Below are 17,113 nucleotides of genomic sequence, written 5' to 3'. Positions count from 1 at the left end.
TTCGCCAACAAACAAAATTCCAAAAGAAACTTAAAAAAAAAAAAAACCAATAATTCCCCCAAAAAACAAAACCGAAGTCTGGCTTTTCCTTCCCTTAAGATTGTCTGGACGAGGCCTCCCGTCCCCCTGGAAGGCGCGGGGGCTGGTAAGTGCTTTCCGGGGCTGGGGCCGACCGCGGGAGCAGGGTCACTGCGCCCTGCCGGCCCCCTCCCTCCCTCCCTCCCTCCCTCGGCCTCTGCTCTCCCTAACCGCTTCTCCGTTCTGGGGGCGAGTACAGTACACCTGGGCCGGGCAGGGTGGGCAGGTGGGGTGTGCTTGGGACAAAGGGGGGGCGTGAAGCTGGGTGCTAGACACAATCTAATAGGAAATAAAAAATAATATTCTGCACGTCAGAATGTTTGCTTTTTTTTTTTTATAATTTCATAGCTATTTTTTCACAGTTTTAAAAAGTTTATATTTATATATATTTATATATATTTATCTTTATATATATAATTAAAAAGTGGACTCCATTTAAAGGCGTATGATACAGGGGCGAGGAGAGTCTCTTGGTACAATAAAACTGTACAGGTGACCCACTACCGCCGCCCTCTGGGCTGGCCGAGGCCTGGGCAGGAGGGCCGGGTGTGGCCGGGACGAGGATGTCAGCACCATTGGGGTTGTCTGTAGTGTGAGGGGCTGGACCAGGAGGAGGGGCCCTCAGGGCAGCCCCCCCACCCCCCCGCCTGGCACCTGGCTGTCTCGCCCCGTCCAGGCCGTCCTGAGTGGGCGGAGGCCGGGCCCCCCCCCCGCACCCCCCCGACCCCGGCCGGTGCCCAGAGCAGGCCTGGCCTGATTGGTGAGGCTGGCGGGCATCGGGCCCCCCGCCCCCCGTCTCACGGCGGGAGGCTCGGAGTGGGCTCCGTGCCGAGGGAGGGGTCTGGCACGAGGAGCCGGACCCACGAGCAGCGGGAACCCCAGAACGCATGTCAGTTCGGTTCCCTGGAAACCCCCTCCCCGCCGAATCCCCGCTGGGCCTCGGACGAAGGCGCCTGGGGGTAGGGGGAGGGGGCTCGCCTGGCCAAGTGCTTACAAGGTGCTGGAGGGGAGCCCCTGAGGGGGGCCCGGCAGAGCCATACCCTGATAGCTGAGAGGAACCCCGTCTTGGGGGGGCACCGAGGGGGTCGTGAAGGGGGCCGGAGACGTGTGCACATGTGCGCACACACGTGCATGCATACGGGCACACACATGTACACACGCACGCCAGGGCATCCCAGGGCACACTTGCATGCACGCAGCCCCCGAGACGTGGCAGTGATGGCGAGGGGCCCCCGACGGGCCGGCCCTCGGGGCCCGAGGCAGCGGGCAGGGCGCGGGCGCTCAGCAGAGCACAGGCACGCCGTCGGTGGAGAAGATCATGCCGGTGGTGGGCTCGTAGGTGCCCGCGAGGTAGTACAGGCCCTCGCTGTCCTGGTACTTCTTGGTCTTGAGCATCTGCTCGTACTGCTCCAGGCCCACCACCAGGCACTTGTGCGACACGGTCTGCACGTCGTTCTCGTCCACGTGCGAGGACTGGTACAGGGCGCGCTGCGGGCGTGGCAGGCGGGCTCAGGGCAGGTGGCCCGGGAAGACGCCCTCCCCCCATCCAGGACCCACAGGATCAGGGAAAGCACCGAGGGCCAAGACAGAGAAAGACGCCCCCCCCCAGGGAGGCGGAGAGACAGAGGCTGGGATTCCGAGACCAAGAGGGAGCCCTGAAGGATTAGGGCCCAGAAGCGACGGGGGAGACCAAGCGCGGCAAACATGGGGTTCAGGGTCGGACGTGGGGTGGGGGGTCGGAGGCCCAGCCCCCACCGGGCTGCGTGCAGAGGGTTTGAGGCGGCCCGCCCTCCAGCCCACACCCCCTACCTCCATGAAGTCCTTCCTCTGGCTGGAGGCCCGCAGCGCCGCGGGGAGGCCACGGCCGGACTTCTGATCCCAGTGCTGTGTGTGTGACAAACACGGGGCGGCGGTGAGCCCGGCCCCAGGCCCCAGAGCCGAGCACCCCGGCCTCAGCCTCGGGGCCGGTGGGGCCACTGCTCCCCGGCGTGACGCGCACGGCCCCGGCCTCACCTGGCCCTCATGGAGGCGCTTGCCCGGGCTGGTCTCCTCGGGGTGGTAGAACCACTTGACGCGGACCACCATGTTGCTGCCCCAGGACTCCCACATGCTCTGGATGCGACCGATGTAGGGCAGGTTGGGGCGGCCGGCCGACAGGAACACAGCGCAGTCCCCGATGCGGATCATTTCCTTGCCGCGCACGATGGCCTTGTAGAACAGCTTGCGGGCCTTGCCCTTCATGCCGCGGCGCTGTGGGACACGCGTGTCAGGGAGGCCCGGGCCGGTCCCCAAACCCTGGGGCTCTGCAGAGGGTGGGGTGGGAGGGAGGAGGCCCCTTGCTTGCTCTAACTGGGGGGGACCCCTTCCCCTCTCCATGCTGGGTGTCCAAGAGGGGTTTACCAACACCAAGGACCTCAGCTAAGAGGGACCTCCAGGACCGTCTGGGTGGCTCAGTCGGTTAAGCTCAAGTCACGATCTCCCCCCCCCCCCCCATTAATGGGTTCGAGCCCCGCGTCGGGCTCTGTGCTGAGAGCTCAGAACCTGGAGCCTGCTTCGGATTCTGTGACTGTCTCTCTGCCCGCCCCCTCCCTCAAAAAGAAAAGCATTAAAAAAAACAAAAAAACTTCGGGACCTGCACCTCCCCGTCCTGGAGTAGTGCGGGCACACGCCTGGCAGACCCGCACCTGCGGTCCACGGGGCTCGCGGTGGCCGTGCCCTGGGCCCAGCAGCCCCCTGTGGACTGGCAGTTTCCAGACAGTGCCGGTGGGGGACAGGACAGGGAAGCCCAGGGGTTCGCAGCTTGGCCTCTGGACAGAGGGCATGGCTCCACCCCCCACAGCCGGCACACGCCATTCGGGCCCCGGGGCCACAGGGCACTTGCTGCACAGCCTCGTTCTACGTCCCCGCAGGCAGCGTGGGGCTGGGAGTCGGCCACCTAAGTGGCCCGAACCAGGGGCGACGGAGTAGGGGACGTGGGCTGAGGGCCGTCACGGGGACGGTGCCAGACCCCAGGGGAAGCCCCTGAAGTCCGTCCGGGGCCCGCAGGAGCCAGCACCAGACTCGCGTCTGCCAGGCCCATCGCGTGCCGGGCTTTTCTTAGTCACCTGACAAACATTTCCTGAAGCCTGCTCAGTGCCCCGGCCTGGGCCAGCATGGGGACAGACACGCGGGTTCCGAGGAGGGAAGAGACCTGCCTGTCATCAGGACCCCAAACCCATCAGAGCCCCAGGCAGCTCTGGGGCCTGTCACCGTCCCTAGGGCCAAACCTCCAGGATCCAGGCCTCTGCAAAGCTCTGCCCTCTGGTGACCCGGCGTATCCTCTCTTCAAACCAAGATCTGAAATCACTATGCCATTTTCACATCGGCTGCCAGATGACTCAAAGCCAATTTGCCCCAACGGGAGAAAACTACGTGCCAATTTCGAACTTCCTCCAACAAGCGCTTTTTCCACTTTTAATTCATTGGATCTCTGGTGGTGATGGATTTTCAGAGGTCCTTGTCACTGATTTCTGCTATGTCCTGTGAACTGCTCAAATGCTTTTCACTTTTCAGCTCAAGGCTGAAAATAAACTCGAGGCGAGGAGGACGGCTAAGATTTCTACACCAACTCCTCTTTGGCCGCCGTGACATGCCCGGCACCCGCCGGCTACTCCCTTCTCACAGAGCCGCCTCACTCCATGCGGTCCCCCCGGGGGGCTGATCCCGCCCTTGCAGTGAGCACAGGACTCGGTGTGGACACCCTGAACGTCCTGCCCTCCCGCTGGTGTTATGACTGGCTCAGAAGCGGGCTCGGCACACGAGCCAAGAGCGTTCTATCAGCTTTCGCTTGAGCCCCTTGCAAAAAGACACTTCCCCTCTAGTGCCACTTCCGAGCCGGGAGCCACTGAGGCTGCTTGCTGCCAGGAGGGAAGGGCTGTCTGAGCAGGAGACCAGCGCAAAGGCAGGAAGGGGAAACGGAAGCCTGGACTGTGGACCCACAGGGAGGTCTGAAGACGGCCCTTCAAACACCTGGGCTCCAGCTGTACCTGAAGCCTGGAATTTTCTGTTAAAGTGGCCACTAAGCTCCGCCCTGTGCTCCGTCCGCTGCAGCAGTAAGAACCTCGGCATTACTAGTAAATCTGCAAGTGGCAGATGCTAGAATACGGAACGAGTCGGTCACGGTGAAGGCGAGACGGCAAGGATGTGCCGCCTTCAGCTCAGAAGCTGTCACTCCTCAATACGTCCCAATAAAGCACCTGCTGGGATCAGAGCTCCAGGGGGCCTGGTCAGGAGAGTCAGGGAAGGTTCTACATGTTCAACTCTGCCGTCCCCGGCGGTGGCCCTGCTGAGAGAGGAGCTCTCATCCGGGGCCAGCAATCCAGGTGGGCTTAACATCAGACGACCTATGCCCCGCAGCGTCAGAGACGCAGGCTGTCTGCCCCAGGTTCAAGTTAGTGCCTCAAAAGCAGGGACGCCCTCAGGAGAGTGCCGACTGCTTCCAGATGCCCTGCTCTGCACCCCCATTCTGAGGACCCTTCTGGGGGACTCTAACTGCCCCTGGTGTCACTGGCACAGGGGGCCCCAAAAAACACGAAGATGGAAACCCCCGAGCTGGGGTCTTCAGAGCTCCCCCCAATTTTTCCGGCCTCGTTGAACCCAGGGAGCTAACACAACACGAATACACCAGCAGCTTCCCGAGGTCCCGAGAGGTGCACGGTCGGACGCCCCCCCCAAGCTCATCACTGTCGACCCCCAATTCCCCACACCTGCCCTGGCGGGAAACGGCTCTGGAGGGGGAACAGACCCGGGGGGGCATCACGCCAAGCCCACCTCAGGTGTGGCCTCAGGGGGCCTGGGCCAGGGAGACAGGCACCGCAGGCGAACCTGTGAGCCGTACCCGTGGACAAGGGGCACGGGGTGGACCGGTGACCACGGGGCTATTCCCCACCTGCACGCGGGAGCCTCACGGTGCCTGTGTGCGCGTACAGGTACGTGTGTGGTGCGCGGCCGCGGGTGCACACGGGTGAGCTGGCAGGGCTCCTTCTGGAGAACTGTTCTGTCTACAGAGGTGGCCACGGGACCCAACCAGAACCTTCTCCCTTTGGCTAGCTTGTGGGCGAGGGGACACCCGAGCCAGCCAGGCAGGGAGACCACCCCAGCCCTCCACTGCCATCAGAGAGGAGCAAGTGCCTCTTGCCGGGGTCGCCACACGGTCAGCCCGAGGCCCGGAGCCCTTGTGCCGCTACACACGACGCCCCCACCGAGACAGGCTGTGGGGCCACGGGGTTCTGAGACCCCCTGCGGGGCGACCGGGCGCCTGCTGGAGGGGACGGCATCCGTCCCCGCGTGTTCTCTCGCTGGGCCCGAGACCGAGGGCGGCACTACTCCGCGGAGGAGCCGGCAGAGGGGGTGCGCTCGGGCGCCCCGAGACTCGGGGGACCCGGGTATGAGACGGGGTCCCCGGCCTCACCCCAACCCGCCCCGTGGGGGGCCCAAAGGGGGAGCACACGGCCGGGGGGCCGGCCCGCCGGAGAACACCACGTCCGGACCCTCCGCCCTCCGCTACCTGGGTGGGCTTGCCGAACCACTTCCAGAGCTGCCGCGCCGGCAGGAAGGCGGCGATCTTGGGCCGGTTCTCCACGGACGGCAGGCGCTGCCGCTTGGCCAGCTCCTTGGTGGTGGGGAGGTGGACGCCCTCCCTCTTCTTGGGTCGGCTCTTGGCCGCGGCCTGAGCCTTGGGCTGCAGAGGCTGCGCGGGCTGCGGCGGGGGCGCCTGGGGCGGGGGCGCCGGGGCCTTCTTGCCCGGAGAGGGGGCAGAGGAGCGAGCCTTGCCCGCCTGCTTGGGCGCCTTGCCGGGCAGGGCCGGCGGCGCCGAGGGGCCGGCCGCGGCGGGAGGCGCCGCCTCGTCGTCTGAGCTGCAGGAAGAATCGTCCGTGGTGGAGGAGGAGGACGAGGAGGACGAGGAGGACGAGGAAGACGAGGAGGAGGAGGAGGACGAGGAGGAGGACGAGGACGAGGAGGAGGACGAGGACGAGGAGGAGGACGACGAGGACGAGGAGGAGGACGAGGAGGAAGAGGATGAGGACGAGGAGGAGGACGACGAGGACGAGGAGGAGGACGCCCTGGAGCTGGAGGCGCTACAGTTCCGGCCGCCGCCGCCGCCCTGGCCCTCCTCCTCCCCCTCGGTCTCTGAGCTGCTGCTGCTGCTGCCACTGTCGCTGCTGCTACCGCCGCTCTCCGACTCCTCGGCCCCGTCCTGCTCCGCCTGGCCCTTGTCCGGGCTCTTGGGCTCACCCGAGTCCTCGAACTCGAGCCCGGCCCCGGGCTCCTGGGTCAGGTCGCCGTCCCCGGACTTGGGCCGGGCGGCCTTGGGCTCGCCACTGCCTGTGGCCGGCGGGTAGCCGCCCAGGCCCAGGAGGCCCTTGGGCTCCTGCCAGCCCCCGGCTCCGGGGTCATCCCGCAGAAGCAGGGCCTCTTTGGCCTTCTTGCTTTTGGGCGACGTCACACCCTCGTGGTCCAGCTTGACGAGCGGCTCGGCCTCCTCCCCGGGCCTCCGGGCGCCCTTGGCGGCCGCCTCTTCCGCGGCCCGGGCCTTCTTGGGCTTGGGGCGGGTGGCGGGCATGGCGATGGGCATGGCGACGAGGGGGGTGGGGGCCAGGACCGCAGCGGGGGCCGGCAGCTCCCCAAAGGGCTCAGGAGCCGGGCAGCCGGTGAAGGTGGACGGGGCGGGGCTGGCCTGCGGGGCTGCCGGGCGAGCCTTGGGGGCTTTGGCTCGCTTGTCCGCGGGTTCTGGGGGGCTCTTCTTGGAGCCTGGGGTGCTGATGGGCTCCAGGGCCAACGGGGTACTGGGGACCTCCTCTGTCGGGCCCCCCTCTTCCAGGACGGTGGCTCTGTCTAGAAGAGAGAAGGAACAAGCTTACGTGAGGTCAGGGCAGCGAGGGGCTTCCCGAGCCCAAAAGCCCGGTTTCTGCGCTGGCCCTGCTGCTTCCTCTGCGGTGACCGGGTGCTGGGCCTGGACGCTGCCCGCTCTGGGCCCAGGATGAGCGACTCTCACATCGCTGTCATCCCATGTGTGGTGACCCCCAAGCGGTCCTTGGCAGCCTCGGCTCTTAGCACCTGTCTCTGGATTCTGGCGTGAACAACTCGGCTGCCCAGGAGTCAGCTCTGCCCGAGGCAGATGAACGCTGACTCCCTGAGCCTCAGTGTCCCACTCTATCAAAGGGTCCGAGCGGCCCTGCGGCTGAGTTCCCACAGAGGGGGGGCGCAGTCTCTGCGCGCAGACCCCACGGCATCCCGCGTCCGCAGCAAGTCCCCCCCCATGCCTGCACCTGCCCCTGTGCCTCGGCCGAGGCAGAGCTGGGGCTAACGTACCACTCTTGGCTTTGGTGCTGGGTTTCCGCCCACGCCCTCGTGCCTTGGTGCCCGGCTCCTCGGACCCCGGCGTGCCCCCGTCTTTGCTGTCCCCGGTGTCTTTGCTGGTCTTCCGGCTGCGGCGCTTGGCACTTGGCACCAGGAGGGCTGGGGACGGCTCCGCACCTGCGGGAGAGGGACACGGTGGCTCAGGCCTGGGTCTCTGCTCTCCCAGCCACCAGAGCGTCATCCATCGCGGGGGACAGGGACTGGAAGGCCCTGCGGCTGAATCCGCTCGGCCTGCCTGGAGGGGCTGTGCAGCTGGAGAGGGGGACTCCCTCTGCAGGGACGCAGCTCAGGGGTCTGCAGGCACAAAAAGCGCCACAGGGGTCCCCGAATGAATGGACTGGGTGGGAGTGAGCAAAGATCCACTCTCGTGGGTTCTATAACCCACTTGGAGGATGCTCAAAACCACAGACCCCCGGAGGTCCAAGTCCTGGCTCTGCCTCTAACTAGATGTAGGACCCCAGGAAGAGTCATTTCCCTCCTTGACGCTGAGCTTCGTATTGGTCAGTCACGGGGAATGGGATCTCTGGATGCGCAGGACGAAGCCAGGAACTCCGTGCTCTCGTGGACAGGTGAAGCCCGGAACCATCGGGAACGGTGCCTGACCAGCCTCGACGGCCTGGACTGCTCGGGGACGCGGACCTGGGGAGCCCGGGAGCCCCTCCCCCGAGCCCACTGTGGGAGCCCCACCCGTGGCTCCTGCCATTTCCGTCCCACGGGTGCAAACGGTCGGAACGGTGGCCAGAGCCCAGGGCTGGGCCCGCAGGGGAGCCGGTGTGGACGTGGGGGTCACCCCTACCAGGGCAACAGGACCGCCACTCACACTGGATCTTATAGTCGGGAGGCAGAAGGCGGATGTGGGAGAGGGGGATCCTGCCCGTGTCCCCGTCATCGAACTCCACTGTGATCAGGTCCCCGTCGTCCTCGAGGCCTAGCAAGCCTGTTGGCAGAGGGGCAGGGTCAAGGACGCCAGCGGACCCCCGCTCTCCAGTGCCCACAAGGGCAAAAGGGGAGCAGAAACCAGCCGGTGAGCAGCTCTGGGCCTGCGATGTGTAGCGGCACGCATCCAATGGTACAGAATGTGAGTCTTAGAGTCTTGTGGTCTAGTAGGAGCACTGGCACCTGCCATTCCACCCAGCGTGTGTCCTGACTCGCTCCCAAGACCCTCCCGAGAGCACAGGGAAGCAAGAGCAGGGGCGGGAAGCCTGCAGGCCGGACCTGGTGGGTCAGTTGTCGACTGCGGGAGCGGGGCATTTCCCAGACCACCACGTGCACGGTGAAGGGCTTCCCCTGCTGCTGGGGGCCTGGGAGGGGGCCTGCTTCACAAGGGAGCCCTGCCAGGCTCGGGCCCAAGAGGCGCCAAGCGCCTCTGTAGGCAGGGGTCGGGGGACCCCAACACCGGACAGGCAGAGGATTTACTCCTGGGGCATAGGAGAGTTAGGTGGGTCCCCAAACCCCAAGGACTGTCTGCCGGCCGGTGGCAGGAAGCCATGGGTAATGGGGACCAGGGGTCGCCACAAAACGTGCCTGTCGATGCACAGGCCTTCCCATCTGCTTAGTACAGACCACCTGACCCGAGAGGCCAGCCTCTCAACGAGACAGACACGGACCAGAGAGGTCAGGAGGCTGAAGAGCACAGAACCCCCGAAGAGACGGCAAGGGCAAGTCAGGAGAAAAGGGAGCTGCAGAAACCCAAACGTGGAAACAGTCCTTTCTCCGCAAAGTTTATGAAAAGAGAACACGGATACCAGCAAATGTGGTAAGAAACAAAATCAGATAAAAACAAGAAGACGGGACACAAAAAGTTGGGGGAAAAAAAAACATGCAGAGAATAAGAAAAAACTCTAGGAATTTCTTACACGACAGCAGGAATTTCAAAACTTCAGTAGATGGAAAGGCCAGAAGGTCGGGGTTAGTTGAGGAAACCTCCCGAGAGGTTGAACAAAAAGGTGAAGAAACAGACGATAGGAATAAAGATAACAGGCACTGCAGGCCAGCACGCGGTCCCAGGGAGGGCTGCAGGGGACAGGGAGTGGCTCCTGGAGAGCCACACACGGAGTTTCCAGAACAAAGGAAATTTGCTTCACAAAGCCCTCAGGCCCCAAACACCCAGCAACACACACACACAGAGACACTCAGAGACACATACACAGACACACATCAGACACACACACACACACACACACACACACACACACAGATACACACACACACACAGACACATAGACACACACAGCCGTGCATAGAGACATGCACAAAAACAGATATACACAAAGACAGACGCACACATATTCACACATGTACAGACATACACAAACCCACATGAAATTCCAGATCTAGGAATAATGAGAACACCCTCAAAGCTTCCAGAGAGAAAGCAGGGCTCCTACAAAGATGTAGTTTTAACAATGACATCAAATTTAGACGTCGACAGCCAGATAAAAACGGAAGGCACAGTGACTTTGAAAATTATTTCCAACCTTGACTTTATCCCCAGCTCAACTATCTTTTAAGAACATGCCAAAATAAAGCCATCTCAAGCATGCGTGTACTAGAGGGATTTACCTCCTAGGATCCTCTCTCAGAAAGCTACAGAAAGATTCTCCATGGAAACGAGGGAACGGAACAAGGAAGAGAAAGACGCGGATGAAACACAGGAGCTGCAGAAATGGAATTCTGAGTGATCCCCAGGGGACGGACCAAGAGTGACCCTGCCATGGTCTCTCTGGGGCAGGGGGGGCGGGGGAGACTTCCTGCCCCGCATCCGTGTTCCACCTCCTGGGTGGGTGTGGATGTCGGGCCGCAGCGGGTACACTGTATCTGCCATCTGGCTGTTGGTCTGAAGAACGAACATCCAGAGCTCAGCTCCTGGAAACGTCAGTTTTGCACCGTGTGAGGATCTGCGGTTTCTGTCCAACACCTGCAGCTTCTGGGGCACCTGTTATTTATGTCAGCCTTGCTTCCCATCTCTTACTCGGCTAACAACACCCCGGTTTTCCCGGGGTGGCCACCGTCTCCTCTCCCGGGTCACAAGTGGAATCAGAAAGGCAACCTCACTTGCTGGTGTCGGGAACGAGCACGTGACCCAGGCTCAAGGACGAGACTCACAGCAGCCGACGAAATCCACGTGACCCAAGCCAGTTTCGGGGGCCCCGTCCTACGTGTCCCCATATGGGAAATGAGAGCAATTCCCCCGACGGCAGGATCTGTTAATCTGGTGCAGCACCGTCCCCGAGGAGCTGGGTGTGAAGCCGGCGCAGCCGAGAGCGGACCGAGGGCCTGAGCGCCGGGCCGGCCCTGCCGGAAGCCACGCGAGGAAATGGGGGGATGAGGGGGAGGATCTGGGTGGGGGGGGGGATGCCGAGGATGCCTCACCTCGGACCACGGTGCCCGGGTAGAGGCAGCGGTACTGCTGGCTCCAGTAGGCTGCGATCCTGGTCCCTTGTGGCAAGAAGCGCGTGGAGGCCGGCCTCACGTCGTTGATCTGCGAGGGCGAAGGATTGAGTGCCAGGGGTGACCGGGAACAGCCCGGCCCCCAACCGCCCGGCGGCCCCGCCTCCCCTGCCCCCCTCACCGCCTCCTGCAGCAGCTGCTCCAGACAGTAGATGTGGGGCCGGTTCCCACGCTCGCCCTCCACCACCACACGGTATCTGCAAGGCCATGGCAGGCGCGGTGTGAGCTGACGGAGACGGCGGCCCCTCCCGGAGGAACCCTGCACCTCCACCACCGGCCCCAGCGGCGCCAGCTCTGCCTCCCAGACCGCTCGATGGCACGTCAGAGCCTGGGGAGCTGCTGGCGTGCGGTCTGAACCTGGGGCGAGGCTCTCCCCTTCTGGGCCTCGGTTTCCTCATCTGTACAGCTAGGGGGTTCAGATCCAAGAGAGGCCAGCACAGACCGGCTGGCCACGCCCACTGGGGCCTCCCTCAGCGGGCACCGCCCTCCCGGGCACCGTTCACCTGGTTCTAGGGAGAAGCAGTCGCAGCTCAGAGAAGCAAAGCAACCCGCCCTTAGAGGCCCAGCAAGGCCCCCTGGGCCCTGGACTGGGGGAGGGTCCGCAGGCTCTGAGGCCGGTGCCACCCCCCGCCCAGGCCCCCACTCACATGTCTGGCGAGTGCACCGTCTGCACGTGCCCGGCATACAGCAGCTTATCATCCATGGGGATAAGCACACGTAAGCCGTCTTTCAGCTCGTCCTTGTCGATGACGCAGGAGCGCGGGGCTGCAGGGGGACACGCAGGGAGGCAGGGCTGGAGTCAGGGGGCAGCCGAGAGACCCTCCTTCCGCGCCCAGCGCCTCCCTTCCCCCAGGCCTGCCGGGTGGCAGGGATGCCCCCCTGCAGGGACATGTGGGGGGGCCGTGCACAGCCCCTCCCCTCCTGGCCCAGGCCCCTGCAGAGATCCCAGGCAGGTGTGAACCAAGTGTGATCGCCTACACAAGCCACCCCTCCTCCACCCAAAGACCACCACCCTTGGGGCCTGGGCTTGAGGCCCCAGGTCGTCAGCCCGTCCACCGCTGCCTCTCCCACCAGACCTCCAGGACTTTCCACTGGTGTTTTCTCTTCCTGGAATGCTATGTGTCATGGTGGAAACCAATCCTCGCCTTGGCCCAACTTCCAGGCCAGGCTCTCCGCGTTCCTCACCTGTCCTCAGCTGAAAGCTGCCTCTCCCCCCCCCTCCCCGGCTTAGAGGCCACCCCCTCCGGAACCCCCACACCAGATGTTCCCCATTTTCCTTTTCCACACTGACCACACTGCTCTGGATTCCAGGGCTCCCTCCTCCTGCCCTGGGAGACCTTGAATCCGGCCCCACCTTGTCATGACCCACACGGCTCGCTGCTGGCCCGCTTGTTTCTTCATTCCTGCCTGCACGCACACCCCTGCCACAGCCTCACCATGGGCAGAGTGGACACCCACCCCTTGTCGCTGAGTGTGGCCGTGAGACTTCCTCCGGCCAATGGCACGAGGGTGGGAGTGATCAAATACTGATTCTGAATCTAGGCCTCCAGAGGTCTGGTCAGCTCCCACTTTCCCTCGTGAGCCTCTGGCAGTACGGCCCCAGGAAAAGCACGCCCCGGCTCACCCACAGGCCCAGGGGGTGAACGACCCCGGAGTGGAGCTGACCCTGCGTCTGTGGACCTCCAGCTGTCCTGCTGTTGTGGCAAAAAGCCCAGGCGAGGTCAGCCCGGCTGCCTTACAGACCACTGAGACCCATAATGGATACCTACTACCAGCTACCACTGGGTAACTCTTTGTTACACGGCAACAGCTGACTGATACACTCCCAATCAGGTGATTAAGTTCCCCAGCCCTGCACATCCTCTTGTTCCACACCCGCCCCACCCAATTCACATCCTCAGTCTCTCCTCAGAGCTCCACACCCCTGGGTCCAGGTGCCAGGTGTATGTCATTTACCCGGATGTTCTCCAGGCACCCCAGACTCCAGCCAGCAAAGTGTGCCACGTGATCTCTCCCTGCTCCCCCTACACGCCCACCCCACCGCCACCCATACTCACTCGTTCTGGTCTGCTCACACAGCCCCTCTCTCCCTCGCGACATGCTCAAACCCACCGCATATCCCTCCGTGCTGCCCCTGCCACCATCGCTCACCGGATCCCCACAAGGGCCTCCCTACCTGGACTCCTGTCCCCCTCAGGGCCACCCCCAAGTCATTCTATACAAAGCAGTCAGAAAGCACTTTCCAAAACCAGTCCGACTGTCCTCATCTACTTCCAGCCGCGGACAGCTTCTTATTTTCATTAGGGCAAACTGTGACCACAGCCCAGAGATGGGGCCGCCTGCCTCTCCCTCCTCCCCCACCCAGCTTACTAAACCAGAGCCAAGCCGGCCTCTCTCGGTTTACCACAGATACCATGCCCCCACCCAACCTCAGGGCCCCTGCACATGCCCACTCCCTGGGGTAGCTCAGCCCCTGCCCACTGCTTCCCCAGGGGGACCTCCAGCCACCCCCACCCCCCACACGCTCTGGGCCTGAGCCGACAGGGCATCGAGGGCACTTACCTGGAGTCAGTGGCCGCTCCGCAGCCCCACCACGTGGCAGGTGCTCATCCTCAGAGAAGCTCGAGTCCTGATTGGGCTCAAAGTCCTCCTCTGCAGCCATGCTCTCCATCAGCTTGCTCACGGCTCCCCCCTTCCCCCGGTTCTGGGGACAGAGCACAGCAGACCCACGGCTCGGGGCACGCCGTGCAAGTCCCGCTGCTTAGGACCCTCCCTGGAAACCCCGGAGTCTCGGTCAGGCTGCAGGGGCATCTGCCACGTGAGTGGTGCGGGGCCGAGGGGGTGGTGTCCATGAGATCGGCAAGCAACCCGAGTGGCCAGGGCCTGCGTGGGTTGAGGCAGCACTTCCGGACACACATGGGGGGGGGGCGGAGCCTGGGGTCTCAGTCACTTGCATGTCCAACTTCGCCTCAGGTCATGATCATGGCTTGTGGTTTCTAATCCCGCATGGGGCTCTGTGCTCACAGCTCAGAGCCTGGAGCCTGCTTCGAATTGTCTCCCCTCTCTCTGCCCCTCCCCCTCTCATGCTCTGTTTCTCTCTCTCAAAAATAAACATTAAAAAAAAAAAAAAAAAAGCAGCCTGCTGGGGACAAGGTGGTGTGGGGGGTGGGCACGCCCAGCATGCCCCATCTGAGAGGGACCTATGAGGACCTGGCTCCTGGGGCACCGCGAGCCTCACCTCCTTTTTCACCTCCTTCCCTTTGGCCTTGGCCTTGCTCCTCTTGGCAGTGGCCGGAGAGCTGGTGTGGGGCGCCCGGGCCTCTGGGGGCAGGGCGGGAACACGGGGCGGGGGCAGCGCTGCCCCTCCTGAGCTGGCCTCCTTCCCCTTCTTCTTCTGGGGGAGGAAGCAACAGAGGTGCCATCACAGGCCGTCCTCGCCATCCCGGGAAAGGAACGAAACCCCTTCCCTCCCCTCCCCCAAATACGTTTGTTTTTCATCTTTTCTTCATCTTAACTGCTTCATTACTACTATATGTTGCTTATTGTAAAAAAAAAAAAAAAAAAAAAAAAAAAAATTACCAAAGTGCATATAGGTGCAACTTCTCCAATGAATCCTGTCAAGTGCACAGCGCTAACTAGAGTCACTAGTGGCTGTGTGGTGTACCCTTCCAGAGCTTTCCAAAAGCACATACAACGGAGTAAATACACAGGCTATGAAGATACGTTTGTGCACAATCGGTATTTTTTTTTTAACACAAATGGGAATTTGCCAAATGTCCTGCTTTGCAGCTTTCCCTCCCAAGTATGTCTGATATAGAGACTGCTTCGCTTTGTTTTTAACAGCTGCTCAATGTGCAGCTGTGGGAGGGGGCGCCATTCATTCAACCGCCCTCCCACAACCCGGTGATGGATGCATCGGCTGCCTCCATTTTAACACGCTTCCAAATGAAGCCACAAAAAACCAGGATGGTGCCGGGTGGTCCCACAGGCACGTTCCTGGAAGAAGGACGAAGACCCTTTCGGCTGCGGCGGGTCACTTGGGGCGTGCCTGAGTAACTCTGAGCTCAGCCACGCCCACCCCAGCTCCAAGCCCCGCCCCCAGGGGGCAAGGGGCCGCTCGCTGCGTATTGGTCCGCATTCAGCCACGCCCACCCCAGCCTCGCTGCTCCCTGCCCCCACCACAGGGCCGGGTGGAGGCTCCGCGGATTCTCTGCACTCAGCCCCGCCCCCCACGGTGGGGTGGAGGGGCCGCTACTCGTCCCCGCAGCCTCGAAACCAGTCCAACCCCACGGGCATGGCCTCGTTTATCAGAGCAAAGCGCTGGAAACAACCTGTCTGTCCTGCGGCCTGTCAGGGAAACACTGGGGCATCTACAGATACAGTTACAAGCTTTGCTACAGCGTCTGAGAGTCCTGCTCCAGGAAGAGGCAGGGGGCGCCGTGGCCAGGACAACAAAGTGGGGATACTTGGCGCCAGAAGGAAGCTCAGACTGTAATCTCCGTGACCCAGGAGAGGTGGGCGGCAGGGGGCAAGAGGTAACTTTATGCTTTTTAAAAGACACATTCCTGAAACAAAACAACCAAGTCAAAGGACCGGAGGATGTGGGAAATTAAGAAATATTAAAAAAAACACTGGACAAATGTTACCAAGACCACAGCGGAAGTCACAACTTCCTATCAGACAAGTGACATTCACAGCAAACAGCATTATAAGGGTCAAAACAGACAGTGTTACAGGGATAGAAGGTATTCAGTCTGGATCCCCATTTGGGAGAGGGAAATACACATATGATTATATTTTCTTGTTTCTGATGCATCATGCCTTAATCCTGTTCACATTTCTGAAATCGGAAGGCATCCAGGGGGTCGAAGGAACAACCTTTCTCCACAAACACCTGCTGAAAACGGACAGCTCACTGAATGGGCGTCTACCTTCGCAGCTGTGCACATGGGGCCAGCGGAGGACAGCAAGCAAAGTTCTGAGTGGACTTGTATTTGCTTCCTTTTCTGTATCTTCCAAGGCAGTGTTATCATCAGGTATAATTGAGACCTCTTTCTTTCCCACTGATGAGAGAGCCCTTTTCTGGGAAACTTATTATTATTATTCGAGTGAGAAAAGAACTCCAACAAGCTCTGTACCCAGAACAGACATGGTCACTGCCATGGTCATTATGGCAGGAAAATACCATCCTCAACCCAATCACCGCATGGTTGATGGCAGCGGAGAATGAAAACCAAGGGGTGGGTGCAGATGGAGGGATGTTATTCAGCCATTTAGAAATACTGATTAAAAAAAAAAAAAAAGTAAAATAAGGCTGATGGCAAGTGGGAATATCCAAGTCTAAAAAAGCAGGATACCAAAGCGGGTCTCAAAACACTATGAACAGTGGTTGCTCCTGTGGTGACTTCACTGGCATCTGATTTGTTTTGTTGACAATTAGTCTCTCCTGTTCTAGTCTCTTACTGTGTCATCAGAAGGCTGGGATTGGGTGAGCCCCCGATCTTCTCCCCAGCAGAAGGTACCATATCTTGGCAAAGGGCCCAGGGGGCAGCATGGCCCGGGGCGGGTGTTCAAAGCTTAGCTGGGACGCTCAGTAGCTGCCGTGACCTTGGGCAAGTTACAAGGCCACCTGTGTAGTTAACATGAGTAACCTACCTCGCAGGGTTTTGTGAGCACTCTGTTGGGACACAGTAAGAAATACCTACTTGGTCTCTGCCCCTGGTTCCTGACAAAGAGCTCCTGAACCCCTTGGAATTTCCTGGATCACAGGAGAGTCTTTTGTCCTAATGAGGCGACTGTGGGTAAGTCCCTAGCTGGCCTCGGAACGGGGGGCGGCTCACGAGAAACACCAAGCCAGGAGAAGCCAGGAACTCTGAGTTCCAATGTCCCCCATCCTCCGGGGCAGGGAGAGGGTCCAGAGATGGAGTTAATAACCGATCCTGCCAACGTGACGAAGCCTCCATAAAACCCTGAACGACGGGGTTTGGGGAGCTTCCAGATCGGTGACGGTGCTGGAGAGGCGGCGCACCGGGAAAGGGCACGGACGCCCGCACCCTTGCCCCATCCCTTGCCCTGGGCATGTCTTCTATCCGGCTGTTGCTGAACCGTATCCTTTCTAGTAAACGGTAATAGTAAGTGAAGTGCCTCCCAGAACCCCTGAGAAGCGGGTCCTGGGTACCCCCAGTAC

General features: G+C 61.5%; 1 protein-coding gene across 1 annotated transcript in view; it reads right to left on the bottom strand.

The window, feature by feature from the left end:
- Positions 1–231: 231 nt before the first annotated feature.
- TNRC18 (trinucleotide repeat containing 18) overlaps positions 232–17,113 on the bottom strand; it is an 85,950-nt gene continuing 69,068 nt past the window's right edge. Inside the window, exons 20-30 of the mRNA XM_030300950.2 lie at positions 14,165–14,320; positions 13,489–13,630; positions 11,574–11,691; positions 11,048–11,123; positions 10,849–10,957; positions 8,297–8,413; positions 7,429–7,593; positions 5,624–6,951; positions 2,092–2,328; positions 1,888–1,962; positions 232–1,566 (exon numbers count right to left, since the gene is read on the bottom strand). Coding sequence (XP_030156810.1) covers positions 1,360–1,566; positions 1,888–1,962; positions 2,092–2,328; positions 5,624–6,951; positions 7,429–7,593; positions 8,297–8,413; positions 10,849–10,957; positions 11,048–11,123; positions 11,574–11,691; positions 13,489–13,630; positions 14,165–14,320 — 2,730 coding nt within the window. The 3' untranslated portion in view covers positions 232–1,359. The remainder of the gene's footprint in view (positions 1,567–1,887; positions 1,963–2,091; positions 2,329–5,623; positions 6,952–7,428; positions 7,594–8,296; positions 8,414–10,848; positions 10,958–11,047; positions 11,124–11,573; positions 11,692–13,488; positions 13,631–14,164; positions 14,321–17,113) is intronic.

The sequence above is a fragment of the Lynx canadensis genome, chromosome E3 (assembly GCF_007474595.2).
Source record: "Lynx canadensis isolate LIC74 chromosome E3, mLynCan4.pri.v2, whole genome shotgun sequence".
Taxonomy (NCBI): Eukaryota; Metazoa; Chordata; class Mammalia; order Carnivora; family Felidae; genus Lynx; species Lynx canadensis.
The sequence above is the reverse complement of the archived record's forward strand: the minus strand, read 5'-3'. Positions and strand labels throughout refer to the sequence as shown.